Below are 20,655 nucleotides of genomic sequence, written 5' to 3'. Positions count from 1 at the left end.
CAAAAGGACATTTGAATGTCCCTCAAGAAGCCTGGAGAACTATTTCTGAAGACTACATAAAGAAATGAGAAGGAATTCTGCCTTAGAAAGTTCAGGCTGTTTTAAAGAATCAAGGTGGTCATTAGCAAATTCTGACAGACAGACTCTGTTTTTGCCCTATTTTCTATATTACATTTGCATGTTTCAATAAATTTCTGCATCCATCCAAAAACTCAAGGGTGGATCAAGAAAAATTTTTACTGCTCATTTTTTTTCTTAAATAAATAAAATACCTTAAGAGGTTAATCATCTATTGAAGCTGCTGGAAATAAACTGAGTGTGACATCGCATCAGGTTGCCCACAGAAAAATACACCACTAAGCACCAAACTGGGTTCAGAAACACAGGAAATACTAGCTGAGGGTGGATTTTTCCTTTTCCATCAATCACCCAGGCTCAGTCCATTGTGACATAATTGTCTGTGATTGGCAACCAGCTTATTATCCACAGTACCAACAGAGTAACCCCCTCCCCTGCCACTCCACGCTGCTGCTCAAATAGCCTGCTTCTACTTTTTGATCCAGAGGTGTGCTTCATATCTGTCTTAGATCTTAGGTTTTTGGCTTACATCTGTTTCCTTCATTCTAAATTACTTCTCAGTGGCTCGAACATGTAAACATTAAAACAATTCTTTTATTTAATCAGTGTAAAAAATACAACGTGTGGCTTAATGGGAGGTGATTACTTGGCTTGGCACGCTAACTAAAAAAGCTGTTCACAACTTGACATTTAACACTTTTTCGTTTGTACAAATGAAGTCAGTGAAACAGAATGCATGTTAATAAGTGAGCTTTAGAGGGTAAAAAGGTATCAGCGTTTTAACAAACTCCTGCCACTTAGCAGCTATCTTGGCAATGTCACCAGGTGTTTACTGTAATTGGAAAATTATCTCTCTAAGCCTCAATCTAAACACACAGGAGCTTTGATTTTAATGTTCACGGGGACATGAATAAAGCACATTGAAAAGTTGGCAATGCTCATTTTTGATGGGGCTGTTGGAGTTCTTGCTTCTTCCCACTAGTAATTTTTAAAATAGTGCTTTCAGTGTTACACAACTAATCCAGTTGAGAGCGTTTCGCTCAGTGCTGATAAGTGTCTACTTGTGATCACTGCACTTATTTCCAAATGGATTTTTTAACTGCGCTTGAGATGTGATTTATTTTTCAACCTACCCACTTGTCACGTTACATAATTTAGTAGTGTCTGTGATGCACCTGTACTTTGGGCAAAGAGCCCTGGAAGTCATAACACCAGGGGCAGCTACACATGAGTCACATGAAATTTCTGGTATGTGTCAGCTTTTCTGAAGCTTTGACAATCACGATTTGTTTCAGGGCGACATAAGGCAACTGATATGAGCCCAGTCACAAACACCATGGTGGAAAAAGTCCAGAAACTCATCATGATGTGTGCCTATCAAAGGAAAACACCGACCAGCTACAACATTAAGAAATAACCCCTGAGTTGAATCAGCACCTCTGAGATTATTACCAAAAACACAAAGTTTAACTTCTGAGAGCTGCTGTCTGACAGGTTTTAATCATTTATTCGTTTTTTTATGTCACCCTTTCACTGTGCCACCGCTCCGAAGCCTCTGCTCTTACCTACACACTGCGCGCACGTATTGTTCATGTGTAGCGAACCAGATCAATTTCGACACACCTACAGGATTCCTCAAAGCATACCGGATGCCCTCGAATAACACCTCAGTTAAAAACACTGCGTGATGCTTCTCAAATATATATATTTGTATAAGACCTTGTTGTTTACAGTACTCTATGTGCTTTTTTTCCCTTTTTGCACGTTATGCTTCTGGATTACTGGGATTGTAGCACCACAAACATCGACTTGCAGTCATGTCTTTGCTGAGGACTGCCAAGTATCTGCTGCCCACTTGGCAGTTATAGACAAATTATGCTGTAATGAAATCTGTTGTGCTGAAAAGGCTACACGGAGCTGCGTCTCTTAAACATCCTGAATGGAGAGAAAATGTGTAGGCCTGATATTGGGCTTATGCTCGTGCACTGACGTGGACTGCAAACGCAGCCTGTTGAGCCGGGCTCCATGTAGTGAGCGCAGTCATTGTTCTGCTGCAAGTAGGCATCGGAGAATGTCATCTCCTGAGGGATCATGTTGGGTATGGAGTCCTGCTCCTTCTCCTCGCTCCTGTACCATAAGCAGGAGCAAATAGTCTGGAATTGAAGCACTTCAGTGTAGACACCTTTTAAATCTTTAGCCTTTGTGGTGTTATCTGCTACAGGTGTGGAGGACGCTGATATTGAGACTGGTAACAGATGAGCCACCTCTCCTCTGGGCTTACTGACAGAGAGCAATGCCTTCTCCTTGGCGTCTCTGCGCTCATCCTCAGTGTTCATGGTCAGGAAGCGAAGCACCACCAGGTTTAGGAACGCTCCAATCACCGTCAGGCCCGTGAGGATGTAAACAAAGCAGAAAGCCACATATTGAGGGTCATTCTGCAGGGCCTCATTTTTCTGCAGAGCCACGTAGTCTCCAAAGCCAATAGTGGTGAGTGTAATGAAGCAGTAATAGAAGGCATTTAAAAAGCTCCATCCCTCCGAGTGAGAGAACGCCACAGCCCCCACGCACAGGGTGCTCATACAGGAGAAGAAGCCCACCGTCACCATGTTTGCCATGGAGACCTCGGTGTGACGCATTCCCAGGCACTTCTTGGCTTGGTGCAGCAGGTATCTGACAAACGTGTTGATCCTCTCGCCCAGACTCTGGAACATGACCAGGGTCAGCGGGATCCCCAGGAGGGCATAGAACATGCAGAACACTTTCCCTGAGTCGGTGCTCGGCGCTGCGTGGCCATAACCTGAGACAGGGAATATTGCATATTTTTAGACATCTTTGCCCCTATTCTTTTGCCGTGGTGAGTCATAGCAAGAGACGGCATCACCTAATATAAATGCCTAAGAACAGCAGCTGCTTGATTTAATTCCACAGGAAACCAACACACACTCTCACTAAGAGAAAAAGGGAAAGCCCAGGAAAACGATTCAGCTTGGCATTAATACGGTGAACTAACTTCTACTTCATTTATAACTCCCAGATTGTTGACAGCATAGATATTGCAATATTTATAAGTATAACTTATGCTGAAGTGAACCAGAACCAAAGCCATAGATATCTCCATATCTTTTCCTCTTCATATGGCATCATTAAATGATCTTTTTATTCCATAATAAATAAAAAAAATTACACCTGGTGTTGTTTTGTCTTTAATCATCCAAGTTATTCTGGTTATTCCGATTTACTTAGACAGCCATAATAACGATTTCTTGTCCATGTCTCTGTGTATCTAAGCTATTACATTTGAGATAAATATCACTTTTCTGATTGATAAGCCAATTACAGCTGCTCTGAAGATATAACTCAAAGAATAAAGATCTGCTGCACAGAAAGATGCTTTTTTAAATAATGTTACCTACCCAGAAGGGATGAAAGCCTTTAAGTAAAGCTTCATTTTGTTCAAGAATATTAAAGTAAAAATCAGCGTTGATGGGCACAGCAAAAGCATGAAAATTTTGGGGGTTATTATAGGATATGTCAAGTCTGATCCGTTTCCAAAATGTTTCCAAATAAACTGTATAAGGCATGAGAAGTAAATAGGTTTTTTAATCATACTATCAAGGTATAACCTCCTCATTTAAAATACAAACTAGCAACAATGTGCTAACAAGTGAAGGTTTAATTTTTCCACTCTTTTAGGAAACAGAATCTTCAACTTTAAAAATGTTTTAAATATTTTTTTTATAGTGCTACAGACAGGATTTTCTTTGTAAGTAGTTAGAAGAGACCCCAGGAATTGTGGGAAGTCATAGGTGTTCTTTATTTATCTGTTGTTTTAAATGAGACGCACAAACTAACATAAGGGGGCTCCAGTGACTCCACTACCTCTAAAAATCCTTCCTCCGCCCCTGTGCTGAACATCTCTCAATGAAATGCAATAATACATCACATGTATTGATTAAATAACTGTTGCTCACCTATCGTCGTAATCACAGTGATGGCAAAGTAAAAGGACCCAGCAAATTTCCACTGGACCCCTGCTTTGTGAGGATTGAGCTGTAAAACGACGTGCTCGAGCTCTTCGAAGTTCTCTTTGGTCAAGTTATATTTGCGCATGAGTTCGTACTTTCTGGCGTCGAGCTTCCTCTTGTGACTTTTCTCCTGCTTCGACTCCAGGGTCTCGAAGACGGCCGCTCCGACCACCAGGTAGGTGAGGATGCTCATGATGAGGGCGAGAGTCCTGGCGTTTTGTCTCTTCATGATAATAAAGAGAGGGGGAGAAAAAAAATCGAGCGCAGGTGGGAGCTGAGGCTCTCTGCCACCTTCTCCTGACGGACTCCGGATCCAACAGAGGGGGGACTTTGGAGACGGAGCTGTTCTCTCAGCACCACCCCCACATCACAGTTGGGTTGCTACTGTATTTGGACTATTTGTCACCGACTTATATTTAGATTGCGCAGGAAAGGAACACAGGGCAATCCCACAGACTGTCAGAGGCGGCTTGTTGGAGTAGCAGCTCCAAGCAAAAGCGCTCATCTTTAAGGAGTTTATGCACTAAATATACAAACGCACGGCCAGCCTCCGTCTTTGAGGCCAGCACGAGCACATTACTCCAGTTTCCAAGAAGAACACCATAGCGCAGAAAAAAAGATGGAAGAAGGAAAAAAAAACTAAACTTGATATCCATGTGATCGTTCACGTAAATATTTACCTAGTGGCTATTTAAACAGACCGGCTCTTCTGGTTCCCAAGTTGTCTAGCAACCTGACGATAACCGTTCTGTGCAAATATTTAAAAGATGCGCATCCTCTTCACGGTGCGCTTCAGGATTCTTCAGATCAATTAAGAGTATAAGAAAGAAATCCACAGGGAAAAAAAAAATGTGAATTACTATTTGAGAGTAAAGAAGAGGTTAAAGAGACAGACTTGGTGAACATAAGATTTCTAGTCGCCTATTATAACTTAACTTACCTAATGGTGGTTCACTATAAGGACACCGGACCAATCCATATCAGAGGTGGAGACAGATTAGAAAAACCAGAGACATTCTGGATTGCAACTTCACAAAACTCCTATTCTGAGACTGAGCAGCATTTTTATATTTTCTGCTCCTTTTGAAATCTTGACATTTATACTTACTTATATGTGTGTTTGTGTTTTGTTGTATTTTATTAATTCAGGTAGCTTATATCAACTTAACTGCTTACACTTCCGTGTATATTTTATTGCTTTCTCCCGCCGCCCCCATATTTTCTGTTTCTTGCCTACATATATTGTTTTAGATAATTTGGATGAATATAATTGGTCATTGTTGTATATGATGTTTTTTCTTCTCCCCCTATTTTCTTCTTCTTTCTTCTTTTTCTACTTTCTTCAGAATTTAATCTTCACTGTTTGTATCATCATTGTGTCAGACCCTGATGGCTGTATTGCTCCAATTTTTTTTAAAATAAATATTTTTATAATTCAAATCAATTTGAATGTTTTGTTATATGCACAACGCGTCCTTTCAGCTGCATATGTTTTGACCTGTGACAGCAGGGAGCCTCAGTTCAGTTTCCTCAAACATCATCACAGGGAGCCAAAGTTGAAAGCGGGCATCACTTGAGCTTCCCTTCTGTCTGCTGCACTCACATCAGCATGTTTCACTAAATGATGAAAGTTAGAGAAAAGATTAAATTCCACTTTTCACTAATGCAGCTATTAAATCTTTCTAAATTCAACTTTTATCCCTTCCTCACACAGACAATAATGGAGAAGAATCATGCAAATGATGACAATTTGAATATTTTTAAAGTTTTAATGTTTAATGCCTGCAAGGAGACAATATTCAAGAGATGCCATAGCCTCATAAAAAGCTTTTTTCCTGCCTTTATTTTCTCTTCTGCCTGAAAATACAAAGCTGCACAAGGTGAAGTTTAATTAATTCCGAGTTTAAGGTCTTCTCCGCTGACTTTTATTTGGTGTTTTTTTTAACATGTGTTTCATTTTAATGCCGAACATTAAAAATGCTTCTGCAGCACCGGAGAACATTTTCAAACAACAAATGGAGAAATAATAAAAGATGTAATATAGAAACCATTAAGCTGCTTCAGTTTTGGCCTTTCTGTCTTTTCTTGTCTTTTTGTCTGCTGTATCCTGTTCACTGTAAATTAGATGCTCTAGATCTGACCTGAACACAAACAGGACAGCATAAGAATACATAAAATGTTCCCATGTGGTTAAATAAAGTAACTCCAACAGGTAAATTCTGAAAATCATAAAAACAATAAGTTTGAAGCAGGAGAGATTATGTAAGTATATTAATGAAATAAGTTGCACTGTTATTTACACAAATAAAATACAGGAGAACATGACGAGGAGGGCCAGACCACCAGGAATATTCATGAGTAATTATCAATTAATTTGCTGTGTGTCTCAGTTTTATTTTATTGCAAACTGAGATTCAGTTTGTATGACAGCATTACATCAAGCTTCTTGGAACACAAGTGGGACCTTTTCTACACTTTGCTGACATTTCTTTGGCAAAACTATCAAACAAATAAAATAAAAAAGATCTCTTTTTTTAAGCATCAGGCATTCATTTAAATAAATCAAAATTTAACCACTTCAGTTTGTTACAGTAACAAAACTGCAAATGTAAATTGCAATAACTACTGATTAGTTATCATAAGATATATAAGTTCTATAGTACCCCTAGTACTAGCTTTGTTCATACAGTATATCTGGTCTCCAGAGTGATGCACATCAGCATTTTAATGGGACTAAACAGCACATTGGAAACATTTGAGTGCAACACAAAACAGAATAGAGCAAAAACAACCCACAGTGCCAGTTTCAGCCAGCAAAGAAAAACTCATGCAGAAATGATTACACAGATCAGCTCCATGCCTTTTCTGGGTGTTTGGGATCACATTTGGCTTCAGTTATATTAAAATGCTGAACAAGGCCTTCATGAGGTATTTGGGAGAGAGCTTTAGGTCTCTGGCATTTCTACAAGGCCTCAAACTCATCAATCCTCTGCTTGGTGTTGCCCATACGGATCTGACGGAGGGTCTTGTACTTGTCACGGCCAGCGCGGACGTTCTCGGCATGGAGCTTATCGTTCTGGGTCTTCTTGTTATCATCTCGGGATTCTTCCAGCTCTGAGCTCAGGGCCTGCGGAGGAGTCGTGTCCAGTTATTAAACTGTAACAATTCACTTTATCAACAGATATCTTGGCAACCCCTCCAGGCAATTAGAAAGCGATATCTTTAATTTAATCATCTTGTTCTTTCGGCTACTCCTTTTGGGGGTTGCCACAGCAGATCATCTGCCTCCATCTCACCGTATCATTAGCATCCTGCTCTGTCACACCCTCTGCATGTCATCCTTCTCTACATCCATGAACTTTGTCTGTGGTATTCCTCTTTTCCTCATGCCTGGCAGCTGTATCCACTATCCCTCTACACATGTCCAAACTAGCTCAGCCTTGCCTCTCTAACTTTATCTCCAAACTGCTTAACCTGAGCTGTACCTGTGACGTACTCATTTCTAATCTTGCCCATTCAGGTCACTCCCAATGAAAATCTTATTGCCAGCTCTTTTTGTCAATGTCACCATCTCCATAAACCCTCACATCAAAGCAGGTTTTACTACCATCTTGTAAACCTTCCTTTTCACTCTTGCTGCAAATTCCCCCTCGATGCTCGTTTCCACCCACTCCACCCTGCCTGCACTCTCTTCTTCACCTGTCCTGTGCACTTTCTGTTGCTTTGAATGCTTGACCTCAAGGTATTTAAACTTGTCCACCTTCACTACCTCTGCTCCTTGCAGCTTCTCTGTTTCACCTGTCTGTCTCTTGCTCACACACATGTGTTCTGTCTCACTTCTACTGCTCTCTCCAGCCCTTGCCTCCCCTCTCCAGGCTCTTTTCCTGAAGTATTACAGGAGAGTGAAAAGAGCCTCAAAGAATCCTGATTGAAAATGTGAGTGAATTCAAAAACCTCAAAGATGATGGTGGAAGTATTATCCATCGGGAAAAAAACTTTTAAAAGCCTTATTTTGGGGGCAAAGTCACAGATAGTTTTAATTGTTTATGTTCTAGTGAACAATGAAATTAAAGTTAACTTTGATAATGCCTCGATAAACCCTTCTAAGAAAGGTGCTCAGGTGTTTTAAGATGGTTGCTGAGTAGGGAGACTTGTTCCTAGAACAACATTAGTTGTGCTTCTATAATAGATGCTTAAAATTTCATAGATTTACATCTTAAATAAAAGCTTAATCTACAGTCCCAAAAAATACACCAGAGCACTGCACAGAAGCTAAATGCATCCTAACACTATGGTTATAGGTTTAATATCCCTATTTATATGTGTTTCTGAGCTCTGCTTTTCACGTGGTTTTGCGTTTGAATATATGGCTACACACAGGCCTCATCCTCATCTTTTGGATGAAAGACCTCTTTAATCGTTTACCTTTGTAGCCTCCCTGTCTTACCAGGGACTTTCATGCTTTTATGACAAAGCGAATATGACAAAAACACTTATTTTTTAACACAGCATATTTTTGCTATAAGTGTTTGGAAGCTATAGAAAAGCTACGAGAAAAAAGTGTCTTAAGCATTGCTGCAGACTCCAGCTGATCTGGGATGTAGTCCAGGTCCCTGAACTAACCTGAAGCTGCTTCTGCAGGCGCTCGTTCTTCTCGGCCTCGGTGAGTCGCTCCTCCTCCTGGCGGTCGTAGTTGATGCCTTGTGTCTGCAGCTCGGCGCTATAGGTGCTGTTTTCTTCGCTGTGCTCATGGTCACTCTCGCTGTCTGAGGAGGAGGAGGAGGAGGAAGCATGCTCAGCAACAGGAGCTGAGTTGGCGGAACTCATCACAGTGTGCAGCTCCTCCTTCGTTTTCAGCAGACTCTCCTCCACTTCGACAGCCTAAAAGGAAAGGTGGGGGGATGCGTGTGTTAGATTTGTGATAGTAATACCCAAATTTGCAAGGACATTGACAAATCAAGCTTTCTCGCATCTGGTTTTTGCAAACTCGAACCTGCCTTTCTGACCTCTCCACTAAAATATGGCTCATGAATTTATACTTTCAAACCAAAACAACCTAATACAAAAAAGGTGCAAGGGTTACAGTACATGGGTAGTTATGTTTTTGAGGAAGTATGTAAATTACAGTGCAAAAGATTCAAATTATGGATGACTTATACAGATAAATCGTTTTCTTTCTTTTACACAATAAATTTATATTTTATACTGTGCTTGCTGTGACATTTTCTGGTATTTCCTGTGACTTGTGCAGCTCTTGACTGCATGCTGGAGACCCACCTTGGTGTGCCATGTCTCAGCCTCTTCCTCCTTGGCTTTCTTGGCCTCCTCCAGCGCAGCAATTTTGGCGCTATATTCGGCCAGCTCTGCAGCCTGAAGGAGGAAGCACAACACTGTGACGTGAGAATAACAGAATTGGCATGCTGTCATTTTAGAAATGTGATGAAAGCAAAGGCAGGGACATCTTAAAAACCTCCGTGTTACTTTAATCTGCCATTAGCACAGCCGATAAGTGCTTAGAATGAATTCAGGAGATTTATCAGGACTTTTTCCCTCATGTGCTCCACACTCACCAGCTGCTCCTGGCTCTTTAACTGGTCCTCAGCTTGCCTGGCCAGCTCCTCCTTGGCTATTATAGCCTCCATCCTCTCAGCCTCCAGCCGGGCCGCCTCCTCCTCCACCCTCCTCCTCTCCTCCTCCAGCCTCATGGCCCGGTCCAGCTGCTCCTGAAGCTCTGCGTGACAAAGTCAGAACACAGGGAAATCTATAAAGCACTCTACGCTGTTATAAAAATGCCAGATAAGAAACGCAAAACTCAGATTTTTCTTAAATTGGGGTGCTTTTTTTTTTTTTTTTTAACATTTCTATGTTAACATCATAGAAAAAAAGATTAAAGTTACAGGGGAAAAAAAGGAAAATACTCAGGACAGTATTATTAACATATTTTGGTGGCTCAGAAACTCTAATAAAGGTTTCCAAACTCAAAAGAATATTCTTCTACCTCAATAAACATAAAGCAATATTTTTGATTAAATCACAAATGAAATATTTAAAATCAAAGGTTTATTTATTCTTATAAATAATCGTTAAGGAAAATGTTTTAGTCATCTAGTCATCTGACCAGGTTCATGCCGAATTTTTAATCATATTTATGTAACAAAATTACATGGAAAATGTATATGTAATAAATTAGTTAAAGTCATCCTTTTTAGAAGAGTTTTATGAATTTATTTTATTTTATTATTATTTTTACTCCACGTCTTCATTATCATAAGACATCAAGGTTGTTAAGATCATAGAAATATGAGCCTTCTGTTTTAGATTTTAAAAATGTTTTGATGGTTTTCAATGCTAAAGGCAGATGATTGGACAAAATAAAATGTGTTAACGCAGATATTTAAAGAAATGCCTTTTATGAAGATCATTCGTTTGACAAAATTCGCCAAACATAACAAAGTTGCTTTTCAAGTAACGATCTCCCATCCTCCTCACATCTTTGTCAAACCATGTTTTGAAACCACCATCTGCCCTTCCAACTCTCAAATATGTATTCCACCATATGGGGGAGAAGAGAGGATGATGGGGGAGGGGGTTATGCCTAATATGGTGGTGGGCTTTTTACCAAATGTCAATAGTACTTTTGAGAAAAGTGTTTTTTGATCTTCTTCTTAGTTTTTTTTTTTTTTTGGTTCTCTAGAATATGTACAGTACTGTGCAAAGTTCTTAAAATAATTAATTTCATAAAATGACGGTTGAAGTTGGGTAGTGGAAGAGGAAGAGATTAGAAAATATTATTTTGGTAAGACACAAATTTTTATCATACTCATACTCTCACTCATTGATATAAATGTGGCATTTATTTTTAGTTTTATTTTTAAGAGCCATTAATGATTAAAATATCCAGGTTTTACAAAAAAAAAACCCCTAAAAAATAAGTAAATTAACCAAGAATGAAAGGTTCATGTTTATAATGTGGGACACCTTTTATCGCTTTAGCTCACATTTGTAATAGTTTCTATAAAACAGCTAAACAGCAGAGGGCAGTAAAAACATCTTACAGCTAAGTGTGAACTTTCAAACTGGAACCCTGAAGTGGACGGATGGATGGATGGATGGATGGATGGATGGATGGATGGATGGATGGATGTATAGTTAAGCCAGAAACCCGTAATAGCTCAAACCCTTAAGGTTCTACAGGTGGTAGCATGTGGTTAATAAATGGTTTAATGTGGACTATTGAGAAAAAAATCAGTGAAATCTTCTTTTTCATAGCACTATACAACAGATAAGGTCTGCAGTGACGCAGCTTCTATGTCAAATTTTCTATCTCACCTCTCTCTGCTCTCCTAGTTGTTTCTTCAAACTGGTGGAGCCTCTCCATCAGCTCCCGCTTTTCTCTCTCCATCTCCTCCTTCTCCCTCTGGATGGCCGCCCTCCTCTTCTTCTCGGTCTCCAGCTGATCCCTGCAGAACACAAAAGCTCAATCGCACGCCTAATGCAAAGCCTACATTTCAAATCCCAATTCTAAGTTTGCCTGCAACATTTTAACCGGGCGCTTAGCTTCACCCACCTCTCCATCTTCTTCTGCAGCCTCTCCTGTCTGGCCTGAGCCTTCATCTGCTGAACCTCGATGGTGTCGGGCTTGCGGCGGCGCATGTACAGTTCATGGTTGCCCATGCAGAGCTGCAGGATGCCCTTGTTGACTTTGAGCCGTGGAGCGTAGAATACAAAGTCCTTTAAAAGACAAAAAAGTAGAAGACAACTTTTTTTTTTTTGCAAAAAGGGCTCCATAAGCTTCATTTAAAATCTCTCGGTATAGCAAAAGTTGTTTTATAACTGCTACAAAAGTGGATTTAAAAGAACACTAGTGAAGATTATTAGACTCATAAAACACTTACTTGGGCTTTCTTGTCTATGGGCTTGATAACAAATTTCTTATCATTGAAAGAAATGTTTCTAATTTCACTCCACGGAAATCCAATCTTTGGAGTCAGCCTGAAAAATGGATAAAAAGAGATATTTTTCACAGTGTGATATGAGCTTTAAGTTTGTTTCTTTAAAAGGTTTACAACTGGACAGGATGACGCATGTGATATCAGAGGAAGAGGTTGGGGAGGGTTTGTAAGTTCATTTTGTAGTAGAATTGGGTCAATGACCTCTTCAAAGCAACATCCATATAGTTAGATGCGTTATTTAAAACCAGGGCCGCTGAAAGGAAAGTTGACACACGTCTGCGACTGAGGTTTGACCGCTCGTGCATTGATCTCCTGTCTACAGATGTGTTTTATCAGGTCAGCGCACAGAACAACGTTACAGCAAACAAAAGCAGGGACAAAACAACAGAAATACAGAAAAAGAGATTTACTACAAAAACTGATTTACTTGTCGTTCTTCGCATAAATGTTGAGGCCTAGAGCGTCGACTCCCAGGAGCAGGTCTGTGCCCTTCTTGTTCTTGATGTCAAAGTAGTTAATGCCATACATCTCAAGATCCTGGGCGATCTTCAGGTACTCAATCATGGCTTCTTCCCTGTTCACATTAGATAATGAAATAAAATATTAAATGTTCAACAGACTAATTTGCCTTTTACTTTATTTTTGGGATTTAAACTGTGGCGGCAAGCCTCCACCTAATAATCCATCTTCCTTATTAACTCTTTAGAGCTAAAAAAAAAAAGCAAATAATTATTACAACAGAGTGGATGAAGCTTTTTGGGGCATCAACAACACATCAATGAGTTATAAAATAGTTGCTGCTGAATTTCTTTTTCCTTTATGCTAACTCGGTTACACTGCAGCATCTATAAAAGCTGAGTGATCATGAGTAAGAGCAAAGCCTTCTAACTCTACTGAACTTTACTGCTTGTAAAAGTTGACTGACTATAAAACTCCAGGACGCTGTGAGACCAAGACTGCTGTTCATTCTTAAAAAGTAAAGTCCTGAAAGCATCAATTCGCTGGAGGAAATTTACGCCACTCAGCCTTCACTTACTTCAGCATCGCTCCGTGCTCCTGGTGCCAAACCTGGATTCTCTCCTCCCACTGCTCCCTTGACAGCTTGTGTTGGTCCAGCACTCTGAGGGGAGCAACAAGCTATCAGCAACCCATGCTGGTGAAAATGTAAACAGTCTGTGTATACATACAGGGTTAAAGCATACACATGATGCATTGTTGTGTCTTTCCCGGCGATCCTTTGTCAGGAGCCGAAGGGGCATTATCACACAGGGGTTAATAGTTCGATTATTCAGGGAGGCTATTAGCCAGGATGAGTTCCAGATTTGCTGTAAAGGAAAAGAGGTCATTTATCCAGAAGATTATCATTTATGATGCGGCTGTTCTGTCACTTTATGAGTGCAAAGTTGATGGAAAACTACACCAATCACAGATAAATGGTCCTAATCTTCTTTTAAGCGTACTCAGCAAGGTAAAAAGACAGAGCCGCTTCATCCATGTGATCATCTGTTTAATTTTAGAAAATAATCAGTTCACTAACTTTTAGGGGAAACAAGATGATGAATGACAAATTATATTTAAAAAATGTGCTACTTACTATCAGAGCAGCTGATGTCTGATGGTTATTTGAGAGAATAACACTTGTAGTAATAAAACTGTGAAAGCCAAATGAATCTACATTTTGGAACGTCACAATTGTAAAGAGTTCCTGTAGGGTGGATGTGGTGTTAGTCTTTCAACTCGGATCACTGCTGCATAAATCTGCCCTTGCAAAAACCAATAAAGTTGTACTGAGTTGCAAAGAACTGATTTTCTGCTGACCTATGTGCAGCTGCTGCAGATCCACTCGCACTCACCTCTTGGGCAGAAGACGCTCAGAGGACATGTAACGTGGCTGGTGCGTCGACTTGTTGTACTCGCCATACTTTGCCTGGATGGCGTAGGAGGCCAGCAGCACGGCGGTCTCTGGAGGGCAGTAGATCTCCTCATTCAGAATCGCCTCCTTCACCTGCAGGAAGAAGAGCCTCCTGGTGATGTCCTGGATCAGCTCCTCGGCTGCATCCTCAGGGTAAAACTTGACCAACAGCTTGAACTGCAGGGGAGTCTCTTTCTTCACTTCCTGAGACATCACCTAGAGGGGCAATAATTAAAGAATAAAATATTTGAACTTCCTACAGCAAAGTAGTAAAGACAGCTAAATAAATAACAGAGTGTGGGCAAGAATCCAGTAGAAAAAGGGTCAAATTACTTTTATGAACAACACTTATTTTAACTCTCGATTTAACAATTAAATGCTTACTTGCACACAATACAGAAAAATCCAAATTAAATAGACACATAAAAATAATACAGTACATTTAAAAATAAAAAAAGATGGCCGTAGAAGAACTGAGAGCTGCAGCAGGCCTCTGGGTTTTTACATTTACAATTAACTGTTCTAAACAGAGTAGATGACACTCACGTCACTGCAAGTCCTCACCTTCTTTTCAGAGTTCAACCATGAGGTGAATCCTCTGATGTCAACAAACTGCAGCCCGAAGTACCAAGTCTCACGCAGGCCGATGGTCCTGGAAACCTTCAGAGCGGAGACATGATAACAAAATCCTGCACATCTTCTCAACAGCTTCTTCACTTTTTAATCAAAACCTCCTCCATGCCTCTTGCAGTAATCTCTCCCTGAAGAATAAAACCTTTGGATAAGATTACAGAACTTTTAAATAAGTATGTTAAGCTTGTTTTTTATCATAAAGGGGCTCATTAAACTGGCCAGCTTTTACCAGACTAGATCTGTGGGACAGCTATGGTTACTAGTTGCTTTGCTGATGGAATAAAATACCCACTGGTTACAGTTAAGACCATTTATCTGCGAAACAAATACCAAAGCAAGTGTATCTGACTGAGAGTATTTCTCTGCTGAAGTATTTCAAAGGTCTATATTTACACTGTTGCATTTGCTGCTGTTTGGCGTTAATCCATCTCTTTGCCAGTCCATTTTATTTTTTTTTAAATGCATGAAAGACTTCTCAAAAGAAACAAAGAAACAGAAACTTTTCAGTCTATATAAAGTCATCCGGGATCCATAAAATAATACAGGATGTGCTTTGTGAACTGCATCAGACCGACCTGGTCAAAGAGCTGCTTCCCTGTTGTGTTGGGGTGGAAGGAGAACTCCAGCTCCGCGTCCATTGTGGTGACGCGGACATTGACCTGCAGCATAAAGGTCATTTAGTCACGTGATGACAGAGATTTCTATTTGGATACACATGAATCATATTCGCAAACAATCAGCTTCCTTTTCTCAAAGAATCTGTAACCGGGCAGAAATATTTTACTGTGATCTTATTATTAGTTTGCAGCGATCAGCAATCAGCCTGGAAACATAAAGATATTGTAGTCATATGTGTGAAGGAGCTGTGAAGTGGATTATTCATAAACCATAATTGCTCACTATCTCATTAGACTTCGGACTACTCTTGCGAGGTTACACAAGGTTGCACATACGCAGATTACAACGCTTGCAGAGTTGACTTTACCGTTGTTAGTCAAGATCAGCCTGTTTTATAACAACAACGATTAAAGTGGAAAAGAAATGACACTTTAAAATGTTTATAGAACAGATGTACAACAGAAAAAAAAAACACACTAAAACAGCCAGGCCGTTCTCAACACACTGACCCCTGATCACAGGCCAGATTGGGCTTGTAGCAGTTACACAATTGTTTTATGAAGTTATACCACAGCACGCCCCGGGTGTCATAAAGATAATCCCACTGAAACTTGAGCAGCAAAAGCTGGAACATCCATTTGTGAAACTTCTAACGTGTTAGTCAACTGTTACCACCTCCAGTGATGGCATGCATAAAGTAATAGCTCAACTCACTGACACCCTGCAGGTGTTTCCTGCCTGCCACAACCTTAATCGCTTACTAATCATTGACTGTGGACATCACTAATGAATCATTAATCCATTAGACATAGTCACCAGTTTATACCGTTGAGCTATGTAGGATTATCTTCATTTGTTTATACTTGGATTGTGCTTTTTGGTACCGTCGCACCTCTTTTATTTAGCTGTTCAAAAACCGTTTTCCACAACGCAAACAACACCTGCAACTATGACTCATAATTTTATTTGATTTCTAGTTAGTTTAAGGTCAGTCAAATGGACGTAGACGTCAGAATGACCTCTTAAGAGAGGCTTTCTCCTTGCAGTGTCAATATAAGCACAGAGCTGCTTTCGTAATGCACAGGCCAGTCGTTCTTATCAGTTTTCCGACAGACTGATGCTGAAAGCTTAAGTAACTGCGGACATTTAGAACATGAGAGTTTTCTTTGTTTAAGACAGAGGTCTCTTGTTTGCTGCAGGGTGCCTCCGAAAATCAAACGGAGCAGAGAAAAGCGGTTAAACTGTACAGTCATGAGTTCGTTCTTAACATTTAAAAATCACTCCAGTGGCACTAAAGGGAATTACCATGATTGCAGTGCATTATGCATGCCCAGAGAAACAGCAGACAGGCTGGTTGCAGACCTGAAGTAGCATTTTTCTGTCAGGAATGTGAGCAGCATGGGTCAAACTCTACACTTAGTTAATGAGTAAATGCCAAGAAGGATCTTGGACTCTTGGAAACAAGAAGCCTGGCCAGATTTTTTTAATTATTTAAAAAAAAAAAGGGACATTTAATTAGAAATTAAAGCTATTAAATCTGTATTTATGCAAGTAACTCTGAAATGTATCTAGTGGTCATTCTCAGCATAAGCAATACAAGAAACCACACAAATAAATGTATAAACCCACCACTGACATTTTTGAATATGCTACAGGAAGAAACACTTCAGTTACATATAATCCTTTAAATCGTGGCGATCCTACCGTTTTGGGCATCTTGGCTGCGGTTGGTGGATGAGTAGTACCAAGTGGTTCCCAGGTTGTCACAGGTTGCAGTGAACGTCTCCCAGCTGAACGTGCGCCTGATAAAGAGCACAGCACCGCTCTCGCTCGAAAACTCCTGGGCAGGGCTCGTGCCCTTTGAACTCAGCAGATTACGCAGACTGACGTTAGAGTTACTATCACAAACCTGAAAGATTTACCTCCAATGTGGCCAGTGGCAGCGCAAGATGCGTAGTTCCACCCAAAGACTATCACCTGCTTCAGCACCTTAAGTACTGCGACCTTTGATCAGAGCAAGCAAGACTATAAGGGGCCGGACGTTCTATTTATGTCGCCAGTCTGGAGGTGACAGCGGAGAGGGCTGTCATAAAGAGATCGTGTCAAGGTAACACAGTTGTGAGAGGCAGAACACAAATGAGACCAACAAAAGATTAGAACATTATCAGACTTTAATGGGAACTGTAGACGAACAAAAGTTGAATGCATGTGGACCGATGAACATTAACAAAGCTGCGGATTTATCGTTTCCTAAACATAAATATTCTAATCAGTCATTCACATAATTCATTTAGTTTCACAGTTCAAAAAATGAATTGATTAGTGACAAAAATAATCAGCTACAGTCTCTCATTTATAAAAATAAAACAAAACACTGCAGCTACAGTGCATGAAGATTATTTTAAGTTTGCAAGGATCTTTGAGCTCCTAATGTTTAGAGTATGAAATTAAATGGCTTAGAGCGCTGTCAGAGGAGCAGGAGGCATCTTGATCTTGTGTGTGCTTAAACTTCTTTAAATGTGTCTCCAGGAGATCTTTAACTATCTGCATACTCTTACTCCAAAGTCCCCGCTTTTTATCTCAGTCAGATGATACAACGGGTATTAAAGTAGTTGGTGCACCGTAAACTGGTCACAGCTATTAAAGCGCTATTTAATTCTTAATCTTGAGTCAACAGGATAATGCTTCTCCTATTATTGCACATGTATCAAACTTCTTCATCTTGTCAAGTAAAGAGACCACACGAAATTACATTAAAATTCATCTTTGATTTTAAAATGAGGCTGGTCCTCGGGTTTGAAGTCTTTGTTGGGACTTCCATCCTCGTTCAGGATACGGGATGCTGTGTAACCCACAATGGGATACTTGGCTTTGTATGTGCCTTCAAATATACTGTCCAGAGACTTCAGCTGCTCTTCAGTGAGGCCCGTCTGTGGAGGTGAAGATATAAAAGGAACATTAATAAGTGATTTTTTAATATATATATATATAACGTTACTCAACTATGCTTCCCTAATTTTTACTGTAACATGTTTCAAAACAAATTTTATTAATCAATGTGGCAAAAATCTTACCATTAAATCATAATCATGATCTAAAAAATAGTAAGGAAAAGAGCCTTTGCAATTTTTAAAGTACATTTTTTGTACATTTCCATATAAATTCTGATTGATCCTGTAATATTACGTCCAAAGCCTGAGAGAAGGTAAGAGGGCACCGAATGACATCCAGACAGAAAGCTCAGCACCTTGTATAAAAAATGTCCATTTTCTTTTGTCTTTAGATTTTTGTACAAAGCAGGAGATCTAGAAACTGTATGTTTTTTAACCTTTGAGCATTCTGACTTGTGGAAAAGCTCAGGGACCTGTTCTGGGAAAAGGGGTGTGCTTTTTGGGAAAGCTATGCTTGCCTCTTTGCCCCCTTTTATTTATTTATTTTGCTAAGACTTAGAAAGAAAGACTGTTAGCACCTATGCAAAGAACTTACTTAAAACAGAGAGATGATTACTTCAGTCGTTTACAATAAAAAGTGATCTAAATGAACTTTTACTTTAATAAAAGTCGATATCATCGCATTAGCACAGTGTTGTTTATTTTCCCTAAAAGATCCTATTTATTCACCTTAGTTTCACCTCATATTTTTCACACAGCTGTCAATACCTCACCTGCACCTGGGTCTGTGAAACTGTTCCTTTAAATGTATTTCCTATGAATCATAAGTTGTCTGAAATGTTCAAATGGTGACTTTTTGTAAGGAAGTTTGGCATTTTTTCACCTTTTATGGCCTTGGGTGTTGCAGAAACTTTGTGATTTATTGTTTTGCTTGCTCCAGTCACTTTGTTTTTCAAAGTGTCTACACCAGGGAAAAATGTAGAGCGTTAATGAACTATTGTACAATCCTGTCCAAAAGCCTTGAGCCACACCTCATTCTTTATCCTTTGCTGGGAAAATGGGACATTAGTGCAGTGATTTATTGAAATCCATGACTGATAGAGTTCTGCTGTGTGTTTTTCTATCCTGGTTTGCTTTTCCTGCACTAACAGTGTGTTTGGGATCATTGTCATGCTGAACAACAAGACCTCTGTGTGACACTGCCCCACCCCACATGATGGTGGGATGGGGAAATGTCTCATATGTAGAGTGAGACTGTTGGATGAGCTACAATGACTCATATTAACAAAGAAAGGGAGAGCGGCACACTGTGCTGTACATTCCTTATCTCAACAGAAACTGTCTATTCTTTCATGAAGAAGATAAAACTGGTAGAAATTTTCTGTTATCTAGTTTTTTTTCTTCTTTCAAAAAATAGATACGTATTTGTTGCATTTAGTGTCTTCATCCTCCCTCTACCTGTTACATTCAATCTGCACAGCCAAAAAGAAATGAGGGGAAAAAAAATCTCTTGCATTAAATGTCAAGTAGATTAATAAATAACAATAATAGTAATATAAAATTAAAAAAAAACAAACATTAGTCTAAAAATGGTTCAGACCTCCAGACTTTTTTAATACCAGATTTTAAAAAATGGCTTTTCCCAAGTTTTGGCTCCTTGGGAGCAGAATATAAAGAAATGAGGGGGGAATCAAGAGTTTTGCACAGTATTCTTCGTTCAGCTGAAACTCACAGTGTCTGATGTCAAGTCTGCGGGGTTCAGGGACATCTTGGCCACAGCTCGAGTGGAGTCCTTACCTACCAGCGCATTATATGGAGCATCTTTTCCATAAAACTCTGGAATGGGTGAAATAAAATGAACATTAAAACCAAAGCGCTGACTGCAGAGACTAATAAGCAAATGACCCGAGTCAGGTTAGTTTATAGAGAAGCCTTCTAATGTGCTAAATCACTTTTTATTTGACCTGGCTTTAATGACTGATTTGAATCCAGGAGTTAGATAATGTTTTTTCTACATTTACCTTTTCCCTTGGTGACATCAAACACAACCCCTTTTACTGCCATATAAATAGGCTGGCCCTCCTATAATAGGAAAAGAAAGAGCAATGATAAAGAGATGACTGTTAACAAAAAAATGCACGCCCAAGCAGAGACACGCGAGTTCTTTTATTTCTCCGGCAGAGTTTACCTCGCTGCCGTCGTATCTCTGCAGCTCCTCCTCGGTGAATAAACGGACAGGTTTTGTAGGCGTTTTGTGTTTTACTTTAGCGTCTTCCGCTAAAGCCACGGCGAGGATGATAAATAAGACACCAAATCGCGCTGTTGCCATGGCAAGGTCGCTGTTTAAACAAGAAGTTCAGGCGAAAACTTCTTCATCCACTTCCCTTTCAGTGCCCAGGTACTCTCTGGTCGTGATGCATTTGAAAGCCTCGGAAATTTCACTGACATTAGTTTAAACCAGTTCTTGCTTATATTTGGTTATATTCTGGACTATAAGCGGTGAAGATGTGATTTTTGTGCATTTATTTGTCATTTGTTTAGATTTT

The 20,655-nt window shown here is 39.8% G+C and overlaps 3 protein-coding genes across 3 annotated transcripts; all 3 read right to left on the bottom strand.

Moving 5' to 3' along the window:
* Positions 1-1,564: 1,564 nt before the first annotated feature.
* Positions 1,565-4,814, bottom strand: kcnk3b (potassium channel, subfamily K, member 3b). The gene is made up of 2 exons (XM_031737100.2): positions 4,050-4,814; positions 1,565-2,875 (listed from the first exon to the last, which is right to left on the bottom strand). Exons 1-2 carry the CDS (start codon positions 4,330-4,332, stop codon positions 1,986-1,988), a joined length of 1,173 nt encoding a protein of 390 aa, XP_031592960.1. The 5' UTR covers positions 4,333-4,814; the 3' UTR covers positions 1,565-1,985.
* Positions 4,815-5,858: 1,044 nt separating this feature from the next.
* Positions 5,859-17,225, bottom strand: ezra (ezrin a). Its single transcript, XM_031737006.2, has 13 exons — positions 16,923-17,225; positions 15,176-15,259; positions 14,532-14,627; positions 13,909-14,183; positions 13,092-13,175; positions 12,483-12,629; positions 11,999-12,095; positions 11,671-11,834; positions 11,433-11,563; positions 9,674-9,834; positions 9,381-9,473; positions 8,727-8,984; positions 5,859-7,230 (listed from the first exon to the last, which is right to left on the bottom strand). The coding sequence occupies exons 1-13, from the start codon at positions 16,932-16,934 to the stop codon at positions 7,066-7,068; spliced, it is 1,767 nt and encodes a 588-aa protein (XP_031592866.1). The 5' UTR covers positions 16,935-17,225; the 3' UTR covers positions 5,859-7,065.
* Positions 17,226-17,371: 146 nt separating this feature from the next.
* Positions 17,372-20,562, bottom strand: nenf (neudesin neurotrophic factor). Its single transcript, XM_031737063.2, has 4 exons — positions 20,298-20,562; positions 20,131-20,191; positions 19,842-19,945; positions 17,372-18,148 (listed from the first exon to the last, which is right to left on the bottom strand). The coding sequence occupies exons 1-4, from the start codon at positions 20,436-20,438 to the stop codon at positions 17,972-17,974; spliced, it is 483 nt and encodes a 160-aa protein (XP_031592923.1). The 5' UTR covers positions 20,439-20,562; the 3' UTR covers positions 17,372-17,971.
* Between the last annotated feature and the right edge of the window lie 93 nt (positions 20,563-20,655).

Source organism: Oreochromis aureus, linkage group 19 (genome assembly GCF_013358895.1).
Source record: "Oreochromis aureus strain Israel breed Guangdong linkage group 19, ZZ_aureus, whole genome shotgun sequence".
Classification (NCBI taxonomy): Eukaryota; Metazoa; Chordata; class Actinopteri; order Cichliformes; family Cichlidae; genus Oreochromis; species Oreochromis aureus.
Note: the sequence above shows the minus strand (reverse complement) of the source record. Positions and strands in the feature narration are given on the sequence as shown.